The sequence below is a fragment of the Vombatus ursinus genome, unplaced genomic scaffold, assembly GCF_900497805.2.
Source record: "Vombatus ursinus unplaced genomic scaffold, bare-nosed wombat genome assembly UNPS02014791.1, whole genome shotgun sequence".
NCBI lineage: Eukaryota > Metazoa > Chordata > Mammalia > Diprotodontia > Vombatidae > Vombatus > Vombatus ursinus.
In genome coordinates this window covers 2349459-2374338 of record NW_020954569.1, presented here as the reverse complement: position 1 = coordinate 2374338, position 24880 = coordinate 2349459, and the positions used below count along the sequence as shown (strand labels likewise).

General features: G+C 37.0%; 1 protein-coding gene across 6 annotated transcripts in view; it reads right to left on the bottom strand.

Moving 5' to 3' along the window:
• Positions 1-24880, bottom strand: part of PIGN (phosphatidylinositol glycan anchor biosynthesis class N) — a 225864-nt gene that overhangs the window by 57109 nt on the left and 143875 nt on the right. For all 6 annotated transcript variants that reach the window (XM_027868736.1, XM_027868738.1, XM_027868740.1 and 3 more), the window contains 5 exons: positions 24184-24323; positions 19454-19553; positions 19261-19353; positions 17716-17807; positions 12865-12973 (listed from right to left, as the gene is read on the bottom strand). In XM_027868736.1, coding sequence (XP_027724537.1) covers positions 12865-12973; positions 17716-17807; positions 19261-19353; positions 19454-19553; positions 24184-24323 — 534 coding nt within the window. The remainder of the gene's footprint in view (positions 1-12864; positions 12974-17715; positions 17808-19260; positions 19354-19453; positions 19554-24183; positions 24324-24880) is intronic.

Here is a 24880-nt window from a genome sequence, read left to right as displayed (position 1 = left end):
GTTCATGACAACTTTAAGCTCCCAACTTTACCACCAGTATTTCTTTCTCTTATCCTCATTGATTAATGAGGATATAAAAGATTTTTTATAGGACCAGGCTGTGCATTATATGGAGCTGTCTCTATTTAGTGATGGTTGCATGGCCCTAAAAGTTCTAAAGATGAACCCAGAACACAAATGTAAGAGGGCAACACAATCACAGAATCTCAAAGTCAGAAGGAACTCAGAGTTAGGCCATCTAGCTGAAGTCAAACATGACCAAAAACCTCATCCACAACATCCCAGACAGGTGGTCAGTCAACGTTTGCTCAAACCTCCCTTTTGTGAAGGAGAACACAATAGTTCTTGAGAAAAGCTATTTCACTTTGGGATGGCTTTTGATTTTAGAAAGTCTTTCCTTATACTGAAGTTAGTTTTTCTGCATTGCTTTGAATTCCGTCCTCTGGGAACAAGGAGAATAAGCTTCCACTTTCAGCATTTCAAATAATAGAAAACAGTTATCACAATCTTCTCTTTGCCACGCAAAATATCCCCAGGTCCTTGAATAATACTTGAATAGCATTACCTTAAGTCCCTTCCCTATCATGGCCTCCTTCCTCCAGACAAGCTTCAGTTTATCAACATAATTCCTAAAACTTTGTACCTGGAAGTGAAGACAACACTCTAGATGGGTTGTATGATCAATATGGAGTACAGCAGGAAGACTAACTCTCTTAGTCCAAACAACAGTCTTCTTAAACAGCCTAACACTATGTTAGCTTTTGGGGGGAAGGGAATAAGCATTTGTACAGCATACATTATGTCCTAGTCACTGTGCTAATTGCTTTTTACAAATATTATCTCATTTGATCCTCACAACAACCCTGTGAGGTAGATGCTATTATTATACTCATTTTACAGTTGAGGAAACTGAGGCAAACAGAGACGAAGTGACTTGCCCAGGATCATACAGTGTCTGAGGCTAGATCTGACCGCAGGAATTCCTGACTCTAGGCCCAATCCTCTATCCAACTGCATCCTGTAGCTCCATCACACTTGACATATAGTTAGTGCTAACTCAATTAATATTCTCAGATCTCTTTCAGATGAACTCTATCTAGCCATGCTCCATCTATCTTAAACTTGGCAAAGTTAATTTAAAAAAATTCAAGTGTAAGATTGTACATTTATCCCTATTAAATTTCATCGTATTAGATTTGGCCCCCAAAACCATGTTGTTGATCTCTCCCACCTTTATTTCATCCCCATATGTTATAAACATGACATCTATGACTTTATACAAGCCATTGATTAAAAAAAAGTTAAATATCACAAAGTTATATACAGACCTCTGCATCAGTTTATTAAAGACCTCCTTCCAAACTGACATCAACACATTGTTGACTAATCTTTTGGTCCAACAATTTAGCCAGTCCCTCATGCACCTAGTTGCATAGTCATCGAGAGCACACTTTTTCTATCATGTCCACAAGGGAAGTCTATAAAATGAGAGGAATGGACTTGAGGACCTTGAAGGCCCCTTCCAGATCAAAATCTATGATCCTTATTCCCATCACAATCTGAAACTCCCTCACCTTCCTTGCACACAATTTAGTTAAATTTGAATATTCTCTATGCTCAAAACACACCTAGTACCATACCCCTCCAGAGCCCTTGCTAACAATGTTCCCTATGCCATTAATGTAAGCTCCTCCCCCAACTTTTCACTCACTAAATAGTTCTACTCATCCTTTAAAAGCTACCTCAAAGGCTACATCATCATCAAACAATAATAATAGCAAGTGTTTATATAGTGCCCACTATGTGCCAAGCACTGTGCTAAACATTGTACAATTATTATTTTATTTGATCCTCATAACAACCCTGGAAGGTAGACACTATTATTATCCCCATTTTATAATCAAAGAAACTGAGGCAACAAAGGTGAAGTGACTTGCTCAGGGTCACACAGCCAGTAATGCCTTTCTAGAAACATTCCTTAATCTTCTAAACTGCTTACCTCTTAGAGTTCACATGGTGCTTGATTTTCTTTCAGGCAGGAAGTTACTAACTACATCCTAAGGCAACACATTCAACTTTTGGACTGATTTAATTCTTTTCACTTTTTTCCATACACAGAACTGAAATCTGCCTCTCTCTTACTTCCATCCACGGTTCTCATGTTGTTTGGGTTATTTAAGGAGTAGAGTCTCTAAAACTCTAGCTATGAAGAAAATGCTAATTTTTAACAAATCATCCCTAGTTGTTTAACACTGTTAGAGGAGAGAAGAGGTTACTTTTCTCTTAAGGAAGGCAGTAATGATTGTAAGGACAGAGACAAAACCCTATCTGATTCTAGCAATAGGTCTGAGGTAACTAAAAGATGAACTGTACCAATATATTTGCTTATACGATTAACTTAAATTATTATAAGGAAACTGAAGTATCCATAATGCTTTACTTAATATACTTAATAATAAAAATGATTTCCCAAATCCACAAATCTCTATCAATGAACTGCTTTTTTGGCTTCCCTATAGAGCAGAAAATAATTACAAATGAACAAGGAAACCATGCACTAAGATATCAAGCCTAATATCTAATGTCATATTAGCATATCAGCTCCTGGGGAATTAACCTCAAAACCACGAACACTGGGGTCCCACCTACCTCTTAAGTGTCCTGACTCTGTAATCCTGGGAAAATCATTTAACTTAACAGTGTCCTAGGCAATTCTCTAAAACTCTTAAGTTGAAGAGAAGGTACCAACTTATATTGGTAGAGGGAGTTCTTTTAATCCGAGGAGTTCCCTATAACAATGAAATTCTAGGTCCATTTCCTATTCCTATCAATTCCCAGGACCCTAATGAATGCAGGTTTTGGGGTAAGCCAACCCCTAAATATCTTAGCATACGTTCTTCCTTCACATTACGGATATTCCTCTTTCACGCTTTGTAACCTAGTTCATAGATATTTATGCAACACAATTTTCACACCAGCAAGAAACTTCAGAAGCTAATGGGAAAAAAAAGGCAGCTGGCAGCTGTTGCCATGGCAGCAAAGGTAAGATCTATTCTGTCTTCAATTCTTTCTCCTTGAGGCAGGCACTGAAAGGCGAGACAGGTGTTTAGTGAAGGCAGGAAGATGCAGGTTTGGACGAAGTAAATGAATAGCTGGTAACCCCAGGGAGGCAGGTCCAGAAACCACTGAAGCAGGGAGATGGCATGAACAGAGTAGGCAGATGGGGGCGGCAAGAGAAAAGAGTGGGAAACAGAGCCCATAGCTTTTAGTACAAGACAAAAGAGACAATGAAATTATGCAGCATGAAGTATTACACTGAATATAAAAGTATAACTAGAGCCAGTATCAAAGTATCATCACACAGCTTGGGGAGAATATGCTGCACTACAAACATTCAAATTAAAATTTCCTGAATCCTGAGGGCTTCCAATGCATACAGAAGCATACATGTAGGTGTCTATAGGCATACACAAAAAAGAAGGTATGTGCAACTATGTAAGGAATCTTAATCTTATGAACTCTATAGCTCTACATATCTTAATTCTATAAACTCAGAGAGGCAGTATGCGGCACAGTGGGTAGGGCAGTCGACTCAGAGTCAGTAGGACCTGAGTTCAAATTCTACTTCAGATACTTGATTACATTCTTAGGCAAGTCATTTAACTCTCTCTGTGCCACAGTTTCCTCATCTGCAAAATGGATTAGACTGATGGCCTACTAGGTCTAAATCTATCATCCTATGATCCACAGTGTTATTCAACACTTAGATTTGCAAGCTTGCCTAAACACACATTTAAGTTGATGCATAGTAGTCAGCTATGTGGTACAGTGGATAGAGTGCCGGGCCTGGAGTCAGGCTCATGTTCTTGAGTTCAAATCTAGCCTCAGATACTTAGAAGGTGTGCAACCCTACCTTGTTTGCCTCAGTTTCCTCATCTGTCACATGAGCTGACCCTGGGCTCTGTCTGGTCAGCATTCACCTCATCTTGCCTGTTCTCAGGCCCCCCCCATACCACTTACCCCATGGATGCTGGTCTATTAAATGCTGGAAAAAGGATTGTATGGCTAAAGATAGGGATAAAAGGAAATGGACGGGTAGAACAAATGCTTATTGACTGACTGACTAAAACCCATAGGATAAGAGATTGTGGAAAATTATGAAGTACTACTATACCAAGAGTAAAACTATCATAAAAGACAGCAGCAAGAATCACTATACTTCTTGGGAAGAAGAAATATGCAGAATTATAAATGAATATTTTCTGAATCCTGAGGTCTTCCTTTGCGTATAGAGATATAGCATCTCACAAATCGGGCACAAAAGCATGATATATAGCATATGATATGATAGTGATGGAGGAGTTTAAGTATCCCAACATTTGTTAGAATTCTCTCTGCCTAAAGAAGAGCAGCTGATTCATTTCTGACTCATTTTAATGATAGTTTTATTCTGCTAAGAGGAGGCAGTGATAAGGGGTCTTCTGAACCTGATTCTGACCAACATGAAAGAACTTGTTTCTGAAATTAGGTATGATAGAGATCCAAGGAGAAAATGACCATTCTCTCTTGGAAATCATTCTAGAGAAAGAGGGAAATAAGGCATAATTTAACATGTATGCTAGATTTTGAGAGAACAGGTTTGAGAGAGTTTAAAAAAGGTAGGATACATAAAAAAAAAAAATTCAGCCCAAGAGCAAAATGAAACACTCAAGACTGTGAAATTCTAACAATACAAATTCAAACAAATTCAATGAATAAGAAAAGGGAGAGCTGTCTGTCTAAAGAAACTAATGTGAATGCACAGAGAACTCATCAACCAACTTATATTCCAAAAGACATGCATAGAAGATGGACGCTAGAAGTAGGCAACTGTGAATATAAGAGGGACATGATGCTGTAAAATAGAAGTGTCAAACATTCAACAGATTAAAATCTAATTAGAAAACATTTAATAAGGTAAATAAAAACACAATAAAACTTAGTTAATATTACATTTTAAAACTAAGTCAACATGCTGCTACAGGGATCCTTTATATATAGAGTAGTAGGCCCTGTTTCTATTTGGGTTTGACATTACTGCTATAAACCATTAAAGCTCAAAATAAGTCAAGGGTGGTAATGAATGCAAAAGACTACAATACAGTTTTCTTCAGCTCTATTGGGGATGAAAAGAAAATCAAAGAAAGACCACAGTCAAGGGTGGAAGGAATACTACAATTCAATAAAAATTGAATAATAGTAATAATGACTATTATTATTATTATTGTTATATTGCCTCCTGTGTGCAAAAGACCAAGAATGGAAAGGAAAAAACGAACAGTACCCACTCTCCTAGAGCTTACATTGTACTAGAAGATATAACATATAAACAGATAAATAAATATGAGATAATTTCGTGTGGGACAGAGCACTGACAACTGTGGGGAGTAGGAGGGACATCCTAGAAGAGGTGGCACCTGAGGAGAGTACTGCAGGAATCAATGGACTCTAAGAAATGGAGGTAAGAAGGTATTACCCTCCAGTCATGGAAGACAGCTGTGCAAAAGCATGAAGTCAGGAGACAGGATGCATTCACCTTTGGGGCACAGCAAGTGGGCCAGTGTGCTGAAATGTAAAGGGTCCAAAAGTCAGAGTTAATTTGTGAAGGGCCCTTACATGAAGCTGAAGTGTTTCCATTAATCCTGGATGTAAGGGGGCACCACTGAAGATTCTCAAGCAGGAGATTGATGTGGTGAGAACCGTGCTTGAGGAACATTAGGATAATATATCACTTTTGAATCCTTAACAGGATTTGCTTAACAGCTAGCAAAGTGCTTGTCAGTCAATCAGTCAGTCAACAAGCATTTATTAAGCACCAGCTACGTGCCAGGCACTGTGCTAAGTGCTGGAGATAAAAAAACAGTCAAAAGACAGTCCCTGTCCTCACACTGCAGGTGCCTAATAAATGCTTGGGGACTGACTAAGAGAAGGCAAAACTGCTAAACCCTTATTTTGCTACTATTTTCTCTGATAAGGAGGATGTTTTTGACTAGGAAGATCACATCAACTATGGTTAAAAAGAAGTTAAAACCCAAGATAAATGAAAAGAAAGTAGATGTACCTCGATGGGTTCAGATCACCAGGCACTGGTGAACTATGGTCACCTGAAAGAACTACGGATGTGATTAAGGAGCATCTTTTAATAGTCTCTAAAAGAGCACAGAAAACAGGAGACGTGCTGGAGAAGGGCAGAACTGCAGAGGGGCAAATAATTGTATTAATTTTTTTAAAGGGAAGAAAGTAGAGTCTTTAGTCTATTAAAGTATTAAAGAGTCTTTAATCTATTAACTACAGGTTAATATGCTTAGCTCTGATTCTTGGCAAAAATTCTGGAGTATATTTTTTTAAATTAAATTTTATTTTTTTCAGTCAGCAAAAATCTGTCTTTGCTCCCTCCCACTTTTTTCCCTCCCTCCCCTCAACTGAGAAATAAAGAAAACAAAAAAGTGTTACAAACATGAATAGTCAAACAAAACAATTTTCCCCATTGGCCAAAAATAAAGTCTAAATCTCCTCTCTGAGTCCTTTGGCTTTCTATCGGAAGGAGAGGGGAAGAGATGAAGTATTTATTAAACATCTACAAGACAAGCACTTTACAGCTTCACAACAATCCTATGAAGGAAAAGCTATTATTATCATCCCCATTTTACAGATGAGGAAACTGGGGCAGGCAGTTTAAGTGTCTCACCAAAAGTCCACAGCTGGTAAGTATCTGAGGCCAAATTTGAAATCAAGTCTTCCTGACTCTAGGCCCAGTGCTCTGTTCACTGAAACCTCTCCTTAATCATTTCTTACAGAACAATAATATTCTATCACATTTATATACCAATATTTGTTCAATAATTCTCCAATTGGTAGCACCCCCTCCCAGTTTCCAATTCTTTGCCACCACAAAAAGAACTGCTCTAAATATTTTTGCACATCCTTGGAGTTTGTTTTGCTTAGGACTACTTTCTCTTAATCTACTCTCTCTCTTTCCTTCCCCTTCTCCCCTTTCCCTTTCTGTGTACAAAGTATTTCTGTACCCAAGTCTACTGTGTGTGTGTGTGTGTGTGTGTGTGTGCATGTATTTTTCCTTCTTTTGACCAGTTCAGATGAGAGTGAGGTTCAAGTATCACCCAATTCTCCCCACCCCTTCCTTCTTGTTTGTTTAGGTTACTTGTTGTATACCTCAATTATATGAGATAATTTTCCACCATCCTTCCTCTCCTTCCCCCTTCCTGTTTGTATTCTTCTTTATTTTCCTTTCCATTTTTCTTTTATAATCACAAAGACATAACAGAACCACTCCCAGGCCCTTTGTCTAGTTAGACTTCCTCAGACTCCCTCTATGACTACTATGGATAATGAAAGTGTTCTGAGGGGACACATGTATCTTCTCCCTACATTACAGTGTAAGCAGTTTATCCTTGTTTAGTTTCTTATAATCCACTCATGTTTCCCTTTTTATGTTCCTTTTGACTATTGTGTTTGCACTTTGAAATTTCTATTCAATTCTGGTCTTTTCATCAGGAATGCTTGAATATTCTCTTTCACTAATGCTCCATTCCTCCCCCCATGGGATTATACGCAGTATTCTGGGTAAATTATTCTCGGTTGTAAGCGTAGATCTTTTGCTTTCTAAAATATCATATTTCCATCTCTTTGTTCTTTTGTACTGGTGGCTGTTAAATAGTAGGTGATATCTATTGGCTCCTCAGTACTTGAATTCTTTGTGGCATCTTACAGTATTTTTTTTTTAATCTCACTTGGAAACTAGATTTTGGTGACAATATTCCTGGGATTTTTCATTTTGGCACTTCTTTTCAGAAGGTGACACGTAGATCCTTTCTATTTGCACATTGCCCTCTGGTTCGAAGACATCTGAGGCAGTACTATGATTTCATGAAATACAACATCCAGGGTATTTTTTTTTTTAAATCATGGCTTTCAGGTTGGCAAGTGATTTTTAATTTCTCTCTCCTCAATCTGTTTTCCAGGGTGGTTGTTTTTGCTATGAGATATCCTATACATTTTTTTCAGTTTTGACTTTGTTTTAATATTTCTTGCTGTATCAAGTAGTCAGCAACTTCTATTTGATCCATTCTAATTTTCAGGTGGTTTGTTGCTTGGGCAAGTTTTTGTACATCTCTATGTGCCAAGCTGTTAATTCCTTTTCCAATTTTTTCTTCCTAGCTTTTATTTGTCTTCTAATTTTTTTCTTCTATTGCTCTCAATTTATTTATAAGAACATTTTTAACTCTTTTAAAAAAATACCCAAACCTCTTGCTTCAACTCTTCCAATGTGAATGTATACCCAAGCTGTGTATTCCTTTGAGGCCTTGCTTGTAGATGTTTTGGTGTCATTCTCTCCTGTGCCTTGAACATCGCCATAGGGACTGGTTTTTTGTTTGCTTATTCTTCCAATCTACTTTCTGACTTAAGACTTGTTAGGGCTGGGTTCTGTACACTACCAGAGAAAATGTCTTGGGTAGTTGTTTTTTTTTTCCCAATTACATATAAAGACAATTTTTAACATTCATTTTTAAAAATTTTGAGTTCCAAATTCCCTCCTCTTCCTCTTCCCCCTCCCTGAGACAGTAAGCAATTTGATATAGGCTCTGCATATACAAAATCATGCAAAACATATTTCCATATTAGTCATGTAGTGAAAGAAGACACAGCCAAAACAACCCAAAACACACACACACACACACACACACACACACACACACACACACACACAAAAATAAAGTGAAGAACAGTATGCTTCAACCTGTATTCAAACTCTGTAAGTTCTCTCTCTGGATGTAGATAATGGCATTTCTCATCATGAGTCCTTTGGAACTATCTTGGATCACTGTATTCCAGAGAATAGCTAAGTCATTCACAGTTGATCATCATACAATATTTCTATTACTAAGTACAATATTCTCCTGGTTCTGCTTACTTCACTTTGTATCAGTTTGTATAAGTCTTTCCAGTTTTTTTTTTCTGAAATCATCCTGCTCATTTCTTTTTTCTTTCTTTCTTTCTTTCTTTTTTTTTTTAGGCAATTGGGGTTAAGTTTCTTGCCCAGGGTCACACAGCTAGTAAGTGTCAAGTATTTGGTCTGAGGCCAGATTTGAACTCGGGTCCTCCTGACTTCAGGGCCACCTAGCTGCCCCATCCTGCTCATTTCTTATAGCACAATAGTGTTCCATTAAAATCATAAAGCACAACTTGTTCAGCCACTACCCAATTGAAGGGCATCCCCTCAATTTCTAATTCCTTAGCATATTGAGCGTTGGGCTATTCCAGGATCTCAGGCACAACTCAGGCTAGAGATCTGTAAACTTTCAGTGTTCCCAAAGTGGTCTGTTCAGGGCAAAGTCTGATTTCTGTCTTCCTGCTCTGAGCTTTGTAAACTCCTGACCTGAGTTTGGGTCTGAGTAGTACAGCTGTGTGCTTACCCATTTGAAATTTCAGTAGACTGTTGCTGGATTCAACTACTTGTCAGCCTGGAAAGCTCCTATGGTTCAAATCAACACCCTTACTGGCTCCCTTTTGGTATGGGATTCCTAGCCTAGTTATTCTAATGCTGGCTTCAGATTGGGCTAGAAGCTGGATCTAAGAACCTAATTTACTCTTGGGGTTCAAGCCACACAGATGCTCTTTAATTCTGAGCTTGTTTCTTGTTTATTACATGGCCTAGGGACCAAGATTGATCCTCATGCCCACCCTGAGTCTTCTGATGAGTCTTCTGCTCATTCCACTCTGGATTTGTGATCTGAAACTGGGTAATAAGTGACAGAACTTCCAGGAGGCACCTGTTTCTGTGCCCCCCACAAGTTTTTGCCCCTTTGTGCTGCATTTGGGACCTCTTCTTATTCTGGTATACAGCCTCTCCTTGGCGCTGGCCATTCCTGACTAGACATCCCTCTCCTCAGTGTCCATAGATCTGTCTTCTTTATGCTGACCTGAGCTTGAAAAACGACTCAGTGACTCACTGTAATTTTTTTTCTCGGATTTCCCAATTGTTACATGGGCGAGTATGCTTTCTAGATCTGTTTGGAATGAAGTACAGGGGGAAGTTCAGCTTTAATTCTTCCTGCCATCTTGACTCTGCCTCAGGGGTATATTAGAAACAGGCTGGTTTAAGAGTATCTTTGAAGGGAGACAATAATTGCTAAAATCGAGGATGGCTTCACCTGGACAGGCCATGCCTGGCTAAGGTTCTTTGCTTTTTAACAGGATGGGTAGATTAGAAGAAGAGGGGAATGAGACAAGCACAATATGCCTGTACTTCAGTAAGGCACATCACAAAATCCTTCATGCTATTCTTGTGGACAAGATGATATGAATTAGGTGACAGTGTAATTTGGTAGATTCAGAACTCTTTGAACGACCAGATTGAGAGACTTGTCCTCTACAGGGGAAGGCCTCTACAACCTGGGCCTGTCCCTATGTTGTTTACATTTTTATCAATGGCAAGAATCAAACTCTACATAGCTTGCTTATCAAATATGCAGATCACTAACACCTTAACTAACAAGCTAACATTTTAGATGACAGAAGGATCCAAAAAACACTTAAGGCAGCACAATGTGATAGAAAGAGCACTGGGTCAAAGGACCTGGGTTCAAATCCAGTTTTGTTACTATAATCAAATCATCTAAACTTTTTGGGTCTCAGTTTTCTCATCTGTAAAATGAAGGGGTGGAACTAGATGATTCATAATGTCTCTTCCAGCTTTAATTCTATGAAATTAACTAGGTGACATTTAATAGTGACAAATCTGAATTTCTGCATTTGATGTCAAAGAATCAACTGCACAATAAAATGATGGGTTAGAAATGGTTAGATGACAGTTTGCATGACAGAGTGTGGAGGTTTTATTGGACTGTATGTAAGTCAACAGTGTGATATGAGAGCCAAAAAAATTAATGCAATCTTAGGCTCCATTGAGAGACAGGTGATGGTGATGGGGAAGGGACCTGAAATCATGCCAGACAAGGATTAGCTGAAGGGACTGGAGATGTGTTCCCTGGAGAAGAGAAGAATAAGGAGAGGGAAGGGAAGGAGGGAATGAACATTTATATAGTACCTATTATGCGCTAGATAGGTAGCTAGGTGGCACAGTGGATAGACTGCCAGGCCTGGAGGCAGGAAGATATCTTCCTGAGTTCAAATCTGGCCTCAGATACTTACTAGTTGTATGACCCTGGACAAGTCACTTAACCCTCTTAGCTTCAGTTTCCTCATCTGTAAAATGAGCTGCAGAAGGAAAGGGCAAAGCACTCCAGCATCCTTGCCAAGAAAACCCCAAATGGTGTCACGAAGAGTCAGACATGACTGAAAAACAACTGAACAACAACAACATGTGCCAGACACTATGCTGAACAGGAGGAGCTCTCTTTACTGGGCTGTCATGTGGAAGAGGGGTTGTGCTTGCTCTGCTTATCCTCTGAGAACAGAACTACAAGTCATGGGCAGAAGTTAAAGAAAAGCAGATTCAGAATTGATAGATGGAGATGGAAATTCCCTACAGAGCAGCCTCCAAGTAGCATAGGCTGCCTGGGGAGGCTCTGGGTTCTCCTTCACAGGTGACCTCAAGCTGAGGCCTGGATGGTCACTCATCAGCAACAATCTAGAAGGTATGGCTAGTCAGGGAGAGGCTGGACTGGTAACCTCAACCCAAGGTCTGTGAATTCTGACCTCCTGTTTCTTTCACCTCACAACGACATTTTTAGCCCTCTTTCCCTGACTGTTTCTTACCTGTCTACTAATCATAACGGATAGTAAATTTTAAAAAAATTAAAAAGAAAAAAATTGGATCTGAAAATTATTCAAGTTGGCTGAGTTAAAAAAAATTATTGTCTAATTTTCCATTCTTTGCTTTTTGCTATGCAGACACAGGGAAAATAATAAAACCTTGTGTAAGCAGTGAAAGTTATAACATTGATTTTTTTCCAAGCTATTCCTTTAGAAAGTCAGTTCAATAGAAATAAGAAAGATAAAAGAGCAGATCAAGAGCTAGAAAGGGTCTCATATACCATCTAGTGAAACTCCATCCTTTTATAGATAAAGGTATTGAAGCCCAGGGATGTTAGATGATTCGTCCAAGTTCACACAGGTAATAAGCATTAGAGGCAGAGTTTGAATTCAAGACCTCTGACTCCAGAGTCAATGTTCTTTTTAGTGAATGAAGTCAATTTTATTACATTTATAATTCTTTTTAAAGTGTGACATAGCTCAAATGTAGGAAATGTTAGCACATCCTTGCAGCATTTTATACATCTCTCATACCTCTAGCATGTTGCTTTACAAAAACAAACAAAAAATAGATTAAAATGAACTGAGACCACAATGGAGTCATCACTAAGAATGAAAAGTGAAAATCCATTAATTAATGAATAAAATTTTCTGTGAAATTATCATGGAGATAAGTTTAAATTTCTCAAGGAAAGGAATGCATTTACCCTGGTTTCTCATCTCTTTCTTTCCAATTCTTTCACATACTGCAGTAAGTGCTCAGTAAGCATTTGTTTGGCTGAACTGAACTATAAATTTGTACAGGGCATAATCTTAATCCTCTAGTATTTACCAGTACGGTTAAAGAGCATGCATCAGCACAACTGCAAAACCAAGAGCATTTTCACAGGTTAGCAACAAGGATGACTTTATTCTCACAGCATTTTTATCTGTCTTTGATCCCTTTCTCACTTGGGGATCTGTGGGAAATTGAGCAGTACAGAATATAGAATTGCATCATTTGGAACACGATTTAATTTTAAATGTTCTTTGAATAATTCTTACATATAAAAATTCTGTAATTATCAATCACAATGAAGATTCAAAACTTACCTGACACAGATGTACTGACCCATCTTCACATATGTATTTACTTTTACTTTTCCACAGATGTGCAAAGGATGACAAGGAGATCAAAAAAATCAGCAAACCTGCTCCTGTTCTGTGAAAAGTAAAATAATGTTCCTTTTTAAAAATCCTTTTATGAATTTCATGAGATATTTTCAGAGTACCATCTATGTACAAGGTAATAAAGTTCTCTGAACTTCATTGATAATGAACCATTCATCATACACCATGATCAAGAGCTAACCATGGGGCAGCTAGGTGGTGCGGTGGATAGAGCACTGGCCCTGCAGTCAGGAGGACCTGAGTTCAAATCTGGCCTCAGACACATAACATTCACTAGCTGTGTGACTCTGGGCATGTCACTTAACCCCAACTGCTTCACCCAAAACAAACAAACAAACAAAAAAAGAGCTAACCATAAAAAATATCTATGTCTAATGATTGACATATCGTGAACAGATAGAGACAAATAAGAGAAATAGCTGTGATTTCATTAGGGTAGATTCACCATATCACTATAACCTTTTCATGACTTAAAATTCATCTATGACTTAGTAGATAAAACCTAGGGCAATATTTGAGGCATAAAGAGATTAAGTTACTTGCCCAGGGTTGTACAAGTAGTAAATATCAGAGCTGGGAACTCAATCCAAGTCCTTCTGAACCATGGGATCACTGCTTTAGAGCTAGAAGAGACCTCAGACGTCATCTGGTCTAACTCTCTTAATGAGGAATTGAAGGACACAGAGGAACAGGTAGCAGCTCTTCTGACTCCAGATCCACCCCAAGTCCAGCACTCTATCTGTTAAATTTCTCTTTTTCTTGAGACAGACTTTTTTTAAGAACAAACATTTTTAGAGACCTAGATAAAATCAAAATTTTAATTTCTTAGGTTTTAGTTGGATTTATTTTTAGAATGTGATTTCTTTATTAATAATCTTCCTATAAACCAGTTTCTTCAATTGCATAATGGCAAACACAAACATATATAAATACATATACACACACACTCATGGTAAACTCATTGAAGGTAGTAGCAGTCTTGACTTTTGTTTGGGAGGGGGTTCTCTCTTGTGTCTAGTATGGGGATGTGTACATAACAGAATACTGGACTTTGGAATCCAATTCTTCTGTGTACCACCTCCATTACATCAAGCACGTCACCTCACCTCAGGGAGCCTCTTTCTTCACTTATAAAATGAGGAAGTTGGACTATGTGACTTCTGAGGTCACTTCTAGTTTTAGATCTCTGTCTGATCTGATGGAGGGAAAAGTTTCTCCATTGAAACATTTATTAAATAGGATCATTAAAATACAGATTTAGAGATGAAACTAACCATAGGTCATCTGGTCTGACTACATTTCCAAGATGAAAAAACCGAGGCCCAGCGTAGTCAAATGATTTGCCCAAGGGTCACATAGGCACACAGGCCCCTGGGAGTCCTCTTTCTACCTGTTATGCACAAATCACTATACTGGGCTCTAAGGAGACAAAGAAAAAGATAAGATAATTTCTGCTCCAAGGAGCTTATACTCTAGCCTGCGAATGCATGTGTGTGTGTTTATTATGGATAGAGTGCTGGGCCTGGAGTTAGGAAGAATCTGTAAAATGGGATCCTAATAGCACCTACCTCTCACGGTTGTTGTGAGGATCAAATGAGATTATAATTGTAAAGCACTTAGCATAATTGCTGGCACATAGTAAATGTTATATAAAAGTCAGCAATTATTATTTACGCAATTTAGTAAATATAAGTGGTTAGGGGAGGCTCAACAGCAGAGTGGTAAGACCTCCAGGATCAAGCATAAAATCCTTTATAAAGACCTTTATACCCCCCTGCTCCATCTTACCTTTCCAATCTTCTTAAATCTTACTTCTCCATCCCCCACCCCCACTACAACATATTCCACAATCCAGTGACACTCGCCTCCTTGCTGTTCCTTGAATTAGACACCCCATCTTTTGACTGTTCATTTTCGTTTTTGTTTCCTTTTTTTTTTTTTTTTTTCATTTTTAGGCAATTGGGGTTAAGTGAATTGCCCAGGGCCACACAGCTAGTAGGGGTCCGAGGCAGCATTTGAACTCAGGTCCTCCTGACTCCAGGGCCCATGCTCTATCCATTGCACCACCTAGCTGCCCCACCCTAAATACTTTTCACATTAATTTGCTTTTGTGGTCTTACAAAGAACAGACAGTGGCTAAGAAGTTTGGAAGAAGTGTGTGAAAACTGATCATGAAATAGGAGTTAACATCTTAATACTTACAAATGAAGAACTGGCTCATAGAGATACTTGAAAACAAAGAAAAAGGCACATCACCTAAGAACTCTCAAAGTACAGAGACAGTAAAGTTTTAAATAAATATTAAAATCCTTTTGTCAAAATGGATTTTTTATGTGCTAGTCATAATTTCTGTTTAAACCTCCGACTTCTGACAATATTACAATAAATAGGAAGGAGAGATCTCTTTAGCCTATAGATAGAATTTCTTCTCACTTTAGTATGTTATATCCTGCAAAAGTATTTTCGTACTATTTAAGCAGGATTGGCAGGGAGGGAGGGAACTGATATGAGGAAAGCAGAAGGAATTCAAAAAATGTGACAGTGAGAATGAAACACCAGAAAGAGGCAAGAAAGGGATCTGAGTGAAAATAAAAATTGTTAAAAGCTAGAAAATGGGACAAGGTAGAGAAATGGTCAGATAATTAATATGCACCTTCATTTCTGTCTCAAATTTTCACATTTTTCAAAATTAATGGATACAAATTTTTTTAACATTTTAACAAATGTTTTTAACACCCCAAAGTAACGTGGTTTAGATATTTTAATACTTAAATGGATTTCTGACCTCATTGATATGAATTGAATGCTCTCAACATCATTACAACCAATCCACCCCTTCTCATCCTATGTGACGTTAATACATGTTCTCCCATAGAACCTCCACAGCAGGTCTCCTGAGGATGCTACAGGCCTTCCTTGAGATCTTTTGACATCTTGTGTATTCTGGGGGAGTACTCAGCTGTCAATCTGTTACCTGCTATCCTCCTGCTACCTGACTTGTCTACCTCCTTTTCCAGTCTTACATTTCCTGGATGATCTCCTTTTGACACTTCCTGGACACAGGTTATCTTCAGAAACACACAGCAGCATACTTGTGCCAACCACCATTTATCTCTCTTCTGCCCCACAACCTGTCATCCACAATTTTGATTCCTCAGACGCTATAGTATTCCAATATTTGCAAACAAAAAGCATCACGGAGAGATAATGTTAAAAGTGATATGCAATTTCCCAAATGCAATCTGGGCTTTATTACTCCTCTTATTCAATTCTGAGACCAGGTCATTACCCAGAAATACTCTTGAGATCATATACCTCAGTTAGCCCTCATGGCAAGCTTTTGCAAATTTGCTTTTGCCTCTACTGATCTTGCTGTTTTATGAGGCAATATTATTAGTAAAGTTCTGCCATCCTCCAATGTGGTGTTTTACAAGTAAGCTGGTATTCTAAACTGGTTTTGCCCTTGGCTGCCACATTTTTCTCTCAAACAGATTAAATTTATGTTGGTGAAGGTAGTTTCTGGGCTTTTTTTCCCTACTCAGTTTTCCAACTGCTTTATATCACTTAAATTTCTGTAGGAAAGAGGGATAATTAAGGTCAAAGGTTTTGCCTTTTTTCCATTTCCTTTTTTAAAAAAATGGTTTATTTGAATAGGCCAAGTTGACAATGTTGCAAGTATATGCAAAGATATCTTCTCATCTTCATCCTTTCTTCTAATTTGATATTGATTCTGACATTTGCTATAACTAGTTGATGGTCTGACAAGTCAAACACCATTGTTTTAAGATTAAAAAATTTAGTTGTACCTTTTGTTGTACTACTGGATTTTCTAATGTGAGACATTTCCTGTTTCCTAACCCACCTACAACAAGAATAATAATTCTGCTCACTTCTGTTGAGGTTATTACAATTGTGAATATACATAACACCATAAAAATGTCACGTACTATATTTTTACAACTGTTTTGCAAAGATTCCTTAAACTGAAAAAGACAAGGAATCACTTAGGGATCAGACACATGTACAAATTCATCATTTGTATACAACTTTAAGAAAAAGAAAAAAGTAATGAGGATGACTACATGGTTGGATGAGGAAATGTAAAAGGAAATAGGGATTACTGAATTCAGTTCCCCTCCTGCCCTGGCCCCAAATGAAGAAGTTCATTAGATAACAGTTTTAAAGTAAGGTTGTAATACTTTAAAATAGTTTTCTATGTCAATGTCTGGACATGGAAACCCATTTTCCAAAGCCACTTATGTTAGAAAAAAAGGAAATCTATTTAACAGTAGCATAAGAAATTAAGGTCGGAAACTATTTCTTTACAGTGAAGGTTATTAAAATGTAGAAAGGCTGTCAAAGGAGTTTGCTGAGATTCATTGTATAGAAGTCTTTAAAGAAAAATAAAAAGAATAGAAATTTTCAACTGAAATAGCTTAAATACGGTTTTTAAACCACTTGAAGTCAGAGGAATGGACTAAATTATAATCGGCAGATACCAGCCTCAGCTTAGTACATCTAGTACATATCATCTCAACAAGAAGTAGCTTTTCACTCAGGAACTAAGTAGAGCAATTTGGCCAGTGAAAATGCAGAAAGAGTCAATGAAGCATCCAAAATTCAAAACTGAAAAGCAATGATTTCTAAAGATTCTATATGATTCTATAATTTTCAATTCCAGGTAACTTTTAATGCAAGACCCAAAAAGCAGAACTCAGCTCAGAATGTTTAAAAAGGAAGAGAATTATATTTTAAAAGAAATACTGCTCTTACACTAGAGTGATATTTGGCTCACGTCCTAAAACAGGCAATAGTGGAAACACTGCTAGAAGTAAAGAGAAAAGAGTCCAACCTAGCGATGTTATCTGAAACAAAGAAAAAAACAACAAATTCTTTAGTTGTCTTTAGATAAGCATAGTGTAGAAAGGACTAAATAGCAGCATTACTTCCATCCTTGTTATACTGCAGAACTACATTTTCAGGACAAAAGAGAAGAATTCCAAACTTTAATGTTATTTATGCAAATCATCTTGAATACATCTATTTTTAAATAACTGGTCTAACAAAAATAAACAAATTTTGTATGCTATGAGGAAAATACAAGATGATGTCCTTGAAAACAGCTGGCTAGGCCACAAGATAAAAAGGTCAGGAAGGATCAGGTCATATGGGGTTATTAGAACATATCTGTATTCTCACTCTGCCTCCAGCACAATTGCTATTGTTTCTATTTTGGCCTGAAACCCCGAGGGTCTTTCTCCCTCCCCGATTGTTTTTTTTTTTTCTGAGTAGGTAAAAGAGGCCATTTTTTTTTTTGGCCTCATTTCTTACCTAGCTTTAATCACTGAATGGGTATTGCCTCAGTCAAACTGAGACCTGGAAAAGACCTTAGCTTAAAAAGGCCAAGGTCTCCCACTGCATCCAGGGCCATCTCCAGTTGTCCGGATCTATATCCTGCCACTGGACCCAGATGGCTCCAGAGGAGAAAGTGAGGCTGGTGACTTTGCACTTAAATCCAATTCACTTCCATATCATGGCATCACTTGCCTGATGTCATGGTCCTCTTTGAGAACAGAGGACAAACAACAACAACAACAACAGCCTCCAGCACAAGAAATAGCCAAGTGAAGCTGGGAGCCATGAGCATGGGCTAGTCTGCATGTCCTACATGGCCAGAGGAGACAGTCACGCTTAATGTTTAAAATTATAACTTCTTGAACTGAAAATGTATCTTTTTCATATTTGTCGCATGTCCACAGTAACTATTAAAACTGCTGATAACGGTTTCATTTATCCTCATAACATCTCTTCGAGGTAGTTTAAGACAAGTACTGATGAGGAAAAACTGAGATATTAAAGATTAAGTAGACAGTCAATAATAGAATCTAAGTTTCCTAACTCCCAACATAGTGTATTTTCCATTTTACTATATTACTTGTCTTAGGCGACTTCTCAGTTGTTACATCATCCAACCATTTGAGGTTAAAGGAATTTTAAATAAGTAATTCAAAGAATGACAAGTCAGATATATTTTCAAATTGCTTCAGTCATCACCTAGTTTGTTCATTTTCACATGAAAGACTAGGGGAATTAATAGATATCTTGACTGTAGCCTCAGTCCTTTGGTGATAGGCACTATAACATCCAGAAAAGTCAATAAAAGAAACTAGGTTAATAAGGATTAGGTTTTTTAGTTAATATGAAGAAAATATTCATCTTTTCCAGAAAAACAGACATCACATTCAGTTTAGGAAAGTGGAAAGACAAAATAATTACTCATTTAACAAATGTCAAAATCAATACAGGTTTATACTATACCTTTGCTCGAATCCAGAGTTGTGTGAAAAATGGCCAGCACGCAAATGCAATAAGACCAGCAGTAAGCATGTAGCGGTAGAAAAAGCTGAGAACCTAATAAAACATTTTACAAAATAGATGGGCAAACAGATCATTTAATATTCATAATGAATCTCTGAAAATTGGAAAATATAGCAATATGGTATTTACTTACTAATATTTCGATCCCCAGAGTGAAAACTAGTAAAAACACAACTGAATGTTTTCCAGAAAAGGTCAATAATGATGTGATCAGGTCTTGAATAACCTGGAATCTGTTGTAAAAGGTTATGTCAGATGTTTAAGTTCTTTTTAAAAAAATCAGGTTATATATTGAATAGGTCATGAGTAGAAAAGGTAAGCTGAAGCTCTTAAAGGATATACCAATAAGCATAAGCTCTGGCAGGTCCAACAAAACTGAAATCAAGGCTTCTTGTATGATCTGACAATCTGTTGTCCAGGAATCAGATCAACTGAGTTTGGAAAGGCTCATCACGAGAAATCTGGCCAGTAGCTATGAAATATTTTAGTATTACAACTCATGAATAACCATCTGCTAACACGTAGAGAGGTTACATCAGGAAAGGGCACACCTGTTGGAGTGCCCAAAGAAATCATGGATCATTCAGAAGGACAGAAGTATAAAAGAGAATAACTCTGTGTTCAAAACCATAAAATCGGTTAAGTTCACAATGTAGGAATTTTTAATTGAATCTTTTTTTTTGTAATTGAATCTTTCATGAAATGGACTAACCTAAAACTTTTTGTCAAAACATTAGCTTTGATTGCTTTTGAAGAATATGCTTCATGGTTTTGCAATACAAATTTGACTTCACTTTCAACACTGCTATGTAGCTTTTGGATACAGATAAGATGTGAAATAAAACACAGTGAACACAGATGCATTGCACAAAACAACAAATGACAAAGTTCTCTGAAATCATCTTACAACTCTAGTTGTACCAATATGATAAAATGATTTTGATTCTCTAGTGAAGAGCTAAACTCAAGTATTACTTTTACACTGAACTAAATACTGATTTCATAAACTGGACAAAGATTTTGCAAAAATATCATGTGAATTTAAACTAGAGTATATTTCCAATAAAATCTATAGCTTTAGCCAATTTTGGGGGAGTGGGAGGTCCCTTTTTGTGCATTTATTAAGTATGGTCATTACAATAGGTCATCATGACACAGTTTTGAAAAAGCGCTCTCTGAATAAAGACAAACTGCTAACGTGCCATATGGGAATGAGCAGCCAGCATCAGTCCATCAAAGAAAATTGGGACTGTCCTCATCACAATGCACATTCATTTGAGAATGACAAGCAACTCATTTTGCAAACCATTTAGAAGAGTTTTTATTGGGGGGGTGTGATGGTAAATGTTTAATAACTACTTCTCTGAAAAATGCACCCATGACACACTTTTAAATTTAATCTGCATTATCAACATTTCCTCCATCACTTTCTTAAGTCTAGACAATCAATGAACCAATAAGTCAAGTTCTGATTTGTAGCGTTTGCCAATTTCTGAGGTATAAATGCTTACATTGAAAATTTAACCATGCTTGACTCTCTATGGAATGTTAAATTTTGGGGGTTTTTTCCTATAAAATCTGCAACATAACTTTACAGAAGATTAGATAATGGATTTTACTTGTGAGATTTCTATTTTTTTTTTGCTGATTTAAAAAATACATCTATTTTATTAATCTAAATATTAAAAAATAAAAGGGAGAAGTTGTTATTGATGGACTACATATGATGCACTAGCCTGAATTCATAATTAGACTTTTTTAGAATCGCATAGAGTTAGAATTAGAAGGGACCTTGGAGATTGTGTAGACATTTTATAGGAAAAGAAACCAAAGTAAAGAGAGGAGAGGCAACTTGTCAAAGTTAATGTAGAAAGGGGGGAGAATAGTCATGACTCAAACCCAGGTGTTCTAATCGCAAGTCCAAGGTTCTTTACAATACTTTTTTTTGCCTTAATTTTTTAACAACAAAAATGAATCAAGCAAAATATTTTTGACACATTCAAATTTGTTAACACTAATACTCCATGAGAGAAGTGTCAATTTGGTCTCACATAGCAGCCTGGGAAGCCAGGAGCTTTTTTCCCCTGGGAAGAAATTGCATAGAAATATGAGACGAATAATTTAAATGAAGTAAATAGACGTGCATAACAAAAACAAGAGGGGACTTTGGGGGGAAGGTTAGGATCACACATTTAGAGGTGGAAGTGACACAGAAATCGCCTGCTTCATTTTACAGCTAAAGAAATAGAGACCTGGAGAGATGACGACTTGCCCATGTTCAATGGGTGGGACACATAGCAAAGCTGAGATTCATGAATCTGAGTTCAATGAAATCCACAGAGTAACTAGACCACCTGATGAAGAATCTGTTCTAAAGTGTCCCTAGCAAGTGCTTAAAGCTATGTGTAGGCCAAATTGTTAAGTGCTGGGAATACTGCCCTCAAGGAGTTTACACTCTACTGAAAAATAAAAGGTGTACCCCCCCAATAAAAACTCTTCTAAATGGTTTGCAAAATGAGTTGCTTGTCATTCTCAAATGAATGTGCATTGTGATGAGGACAGTCCCAATTTTCTTTGATGGACTGATGCTGGCTGCTCATTCCCATATGGCACGTTAGCAGTTTGTCTTTATTCAGAAAGAGCTTTTTAAAAACTGTGTCATGATGACCTATTGTAATGACCATACTTAATAAATGCACAAAAAGGGACCTCCCACTCCCCCAAAATTGGCTAAAGCTATAGATTTTATTGGAAATATACTCTAGTTTAAATTCACATGATATTTTTGCAAAATCTTTGTCCAGTTTATGAAATCAGTATTTAGTTCAGTGTAAAAGTAATACTTGAGTTTAGCTCTTCACTAGAGAATCAAAATCATTTTATCATATTGGTACAACTAGAGTTGTAAGATGATTTCAGAGAACTTTGTCATTTGTTGTTTTGTGCAATGCATCTGTGTTCACTGTGTTTTATTTCACATCTTATCTGTATCCAAAAGCTACATAGCAGAATATTGATCATAATTTAACAGGTACAATCAAATGATGACAATTTGAGGATACTACCAACAACAGGAGTAGGCACTGATTTCACCTATAGAACTTTAGGCCATCAAATTTACCTAAACTTTTTCAGAAACCTTTGAAATTTGCTCTCTGAAAGTCTAGTGTACACATTAGACTATACCTTTCCACCTCTAACTGTAACTTTTAAGATGGAATGGGCATTTTTCCTTAAAATTCCCATCATTTTCACCAGTAACCAGTTCCTCCTTTTGGGAGAGATGCAGATCTGGAATAGAATATCTTCTCAGTTAATTTGTACACGTTTTGAAAGATGGAATTATCATTAAAGCAAGTCAGAAAAGTATCAACTGCTTTGTTTTTGGCAGAGAGAATATTCTGACAGATGCCTGGAAAACCTGACATCTCCCATCACTACTATAACATGCCTCTGTGCTAGGCTTGGGTTTTGCTTCCCAAACTCCTTTATCTAGGTCTTCTTTCGGTACAATTAGTCAATAGCATAGTACAATGACAAATATTGCTTTTGCTTATGTCTCCTTTGATTTCCTTCTCCAAGTCTCTTTTCGTGCCCTCTGGTTCTTGGATTCCCTAACATGAGTAAGACTTTTCAGTATATCATGCTATACTCCACCATTCCAGACTATTTGCCTATCCTGTTCCATTTGAATAGGCCATATCCTTCCAAAGCTATGTTTCAGTGAGAGAAGATAAACATCAGAATAAAAACATTTGTATCAAGGGAACACATGGTACCTGTCAGATATACCCAATCTGATTTTTCAGATTATGGCATTAGTCCATAAACCTACATCACTGTTCTCATCATCTAGAAAGATGCTCTAGGGTCTAGGCCAATTCTGATTTTTGAAGGTAGCTAGTACTCCTCCAGCTACTGGACAAACTGTTGGATTGGGAGTCAAGAAGACCTGAGTTGAAATTCTGCTTCAGAAACTTACTAGCCATGTGACTGTGGGTGAGACACTTAACCTAGTTCAGTCTCAGTTTCTTCATTTTTAAAATGAAGATAATAATAACACCTATTTCACATGGTTGTTATCAAGATAAAATATTTGTATAGTAATTTGTAAACTTCAAAGCACTACATAAATGCTAGTTGCTATTGTAATCATCATAATTATCATCATCATCATCATTCTCATTTTTATTATACTTCAGGAATCAATGAGGCATGATTCTAGACTCATAGCACCCAGAAAGAGACCAAGATTCTGAAAAATACTAGAGGTTCTCAGAAGCTTGTTCGTATGCCAAAAATCATGCAAACCAGCTGGTATCAGTGCCTGAGGGCAGAATAAATGTATTTTAGTATGATCTGGTATTCTGTGTACCAGAATACCAAGAGTAAATAACATTTATTTAAAGGCCAATAGGTATATGACTTGCATAGGTTCAATATAGTAATTTCATTTGCTTAGGTTTTTGTAACAGTCATTGGAACAAAAGAGGCATAACTTTTAAAAGTCTTGGTTTAACATGAAGATAGAACAGGATTTGGGAAATAGGATACAAATTATGTGAAAAATGAAGGACATTCTATGTTTCTAAGATTTAACTTCTATTCTAAAATAGTTAGAAATAGGGAAACTTTTGTCTAAAAGAGACCCTATGAAAAAAGAAGTCAATAGAGTAATGTAAAACAAAGAGGGAATCATCTGAAATCATTTAAAAATATCTATTTCTGTGATGAAAATAGGGTATGGGGATTGGGTGAGGGTAGATGTTTTGGGAAGACTCTGCGATAGAAGCGTAAAAACTCTAAACTCCAAACTACACTGCAGATGAGAGGGGAAAAAAGATAGCATCATACGTTACTTACTCTTTGAGAACTGCATACCATATTGGCACTGGTAACAAACAATATATGTAATAGGTCCAGGGACAGGCTTGAATCAGCAGGAAGAATGCTATTAGAACTCCAATAACTACAAAACTGCATGGCAGGAGATGGTGGGGTTTCTGGAAAGCAAACACATTTTTAAGCTGTTATAAGCTGAGATCACAATACTCTGCTCTTAAGAGAATTTTAGAAGCTGGAGGTAAAATAACACTAATGGAGCATTACTGCAAGAAATGCGAAATCTAAAAAACTGTAATTTGAGGAATAAACTAAAACTTTCACTTCATGGAATTTATTTATAGGAAATCCAAGAAAACAGGTGGTGGCCCAAAAGTTGATTTTAAGCCAGTCTTTTGAATTCATTTTCCTTGAGAAACAATGTCACAAATTCCAGACTCTTAAGTTAAAGAACGTATCCCTTAAGTTTATTGAGTCTTCAATATTTGGTAAAATGATCTTTTTAATAATCCCTTTTATATTCCTGAAAAATATAGTAGTACATTTATCAGATTTGATCTTATTAAAATATAATGATTAGTTTTAAAATATAATGGCAATTTCCTTTTCTTAGTAAAAATATCCTAAAGCCCTTAACTTCTATCCATGTTGTTGTATATAACTTTATAAACAGCTTCTCAAAACTGTTATGTTCTGCCAACCACACAATAGTGTCAAT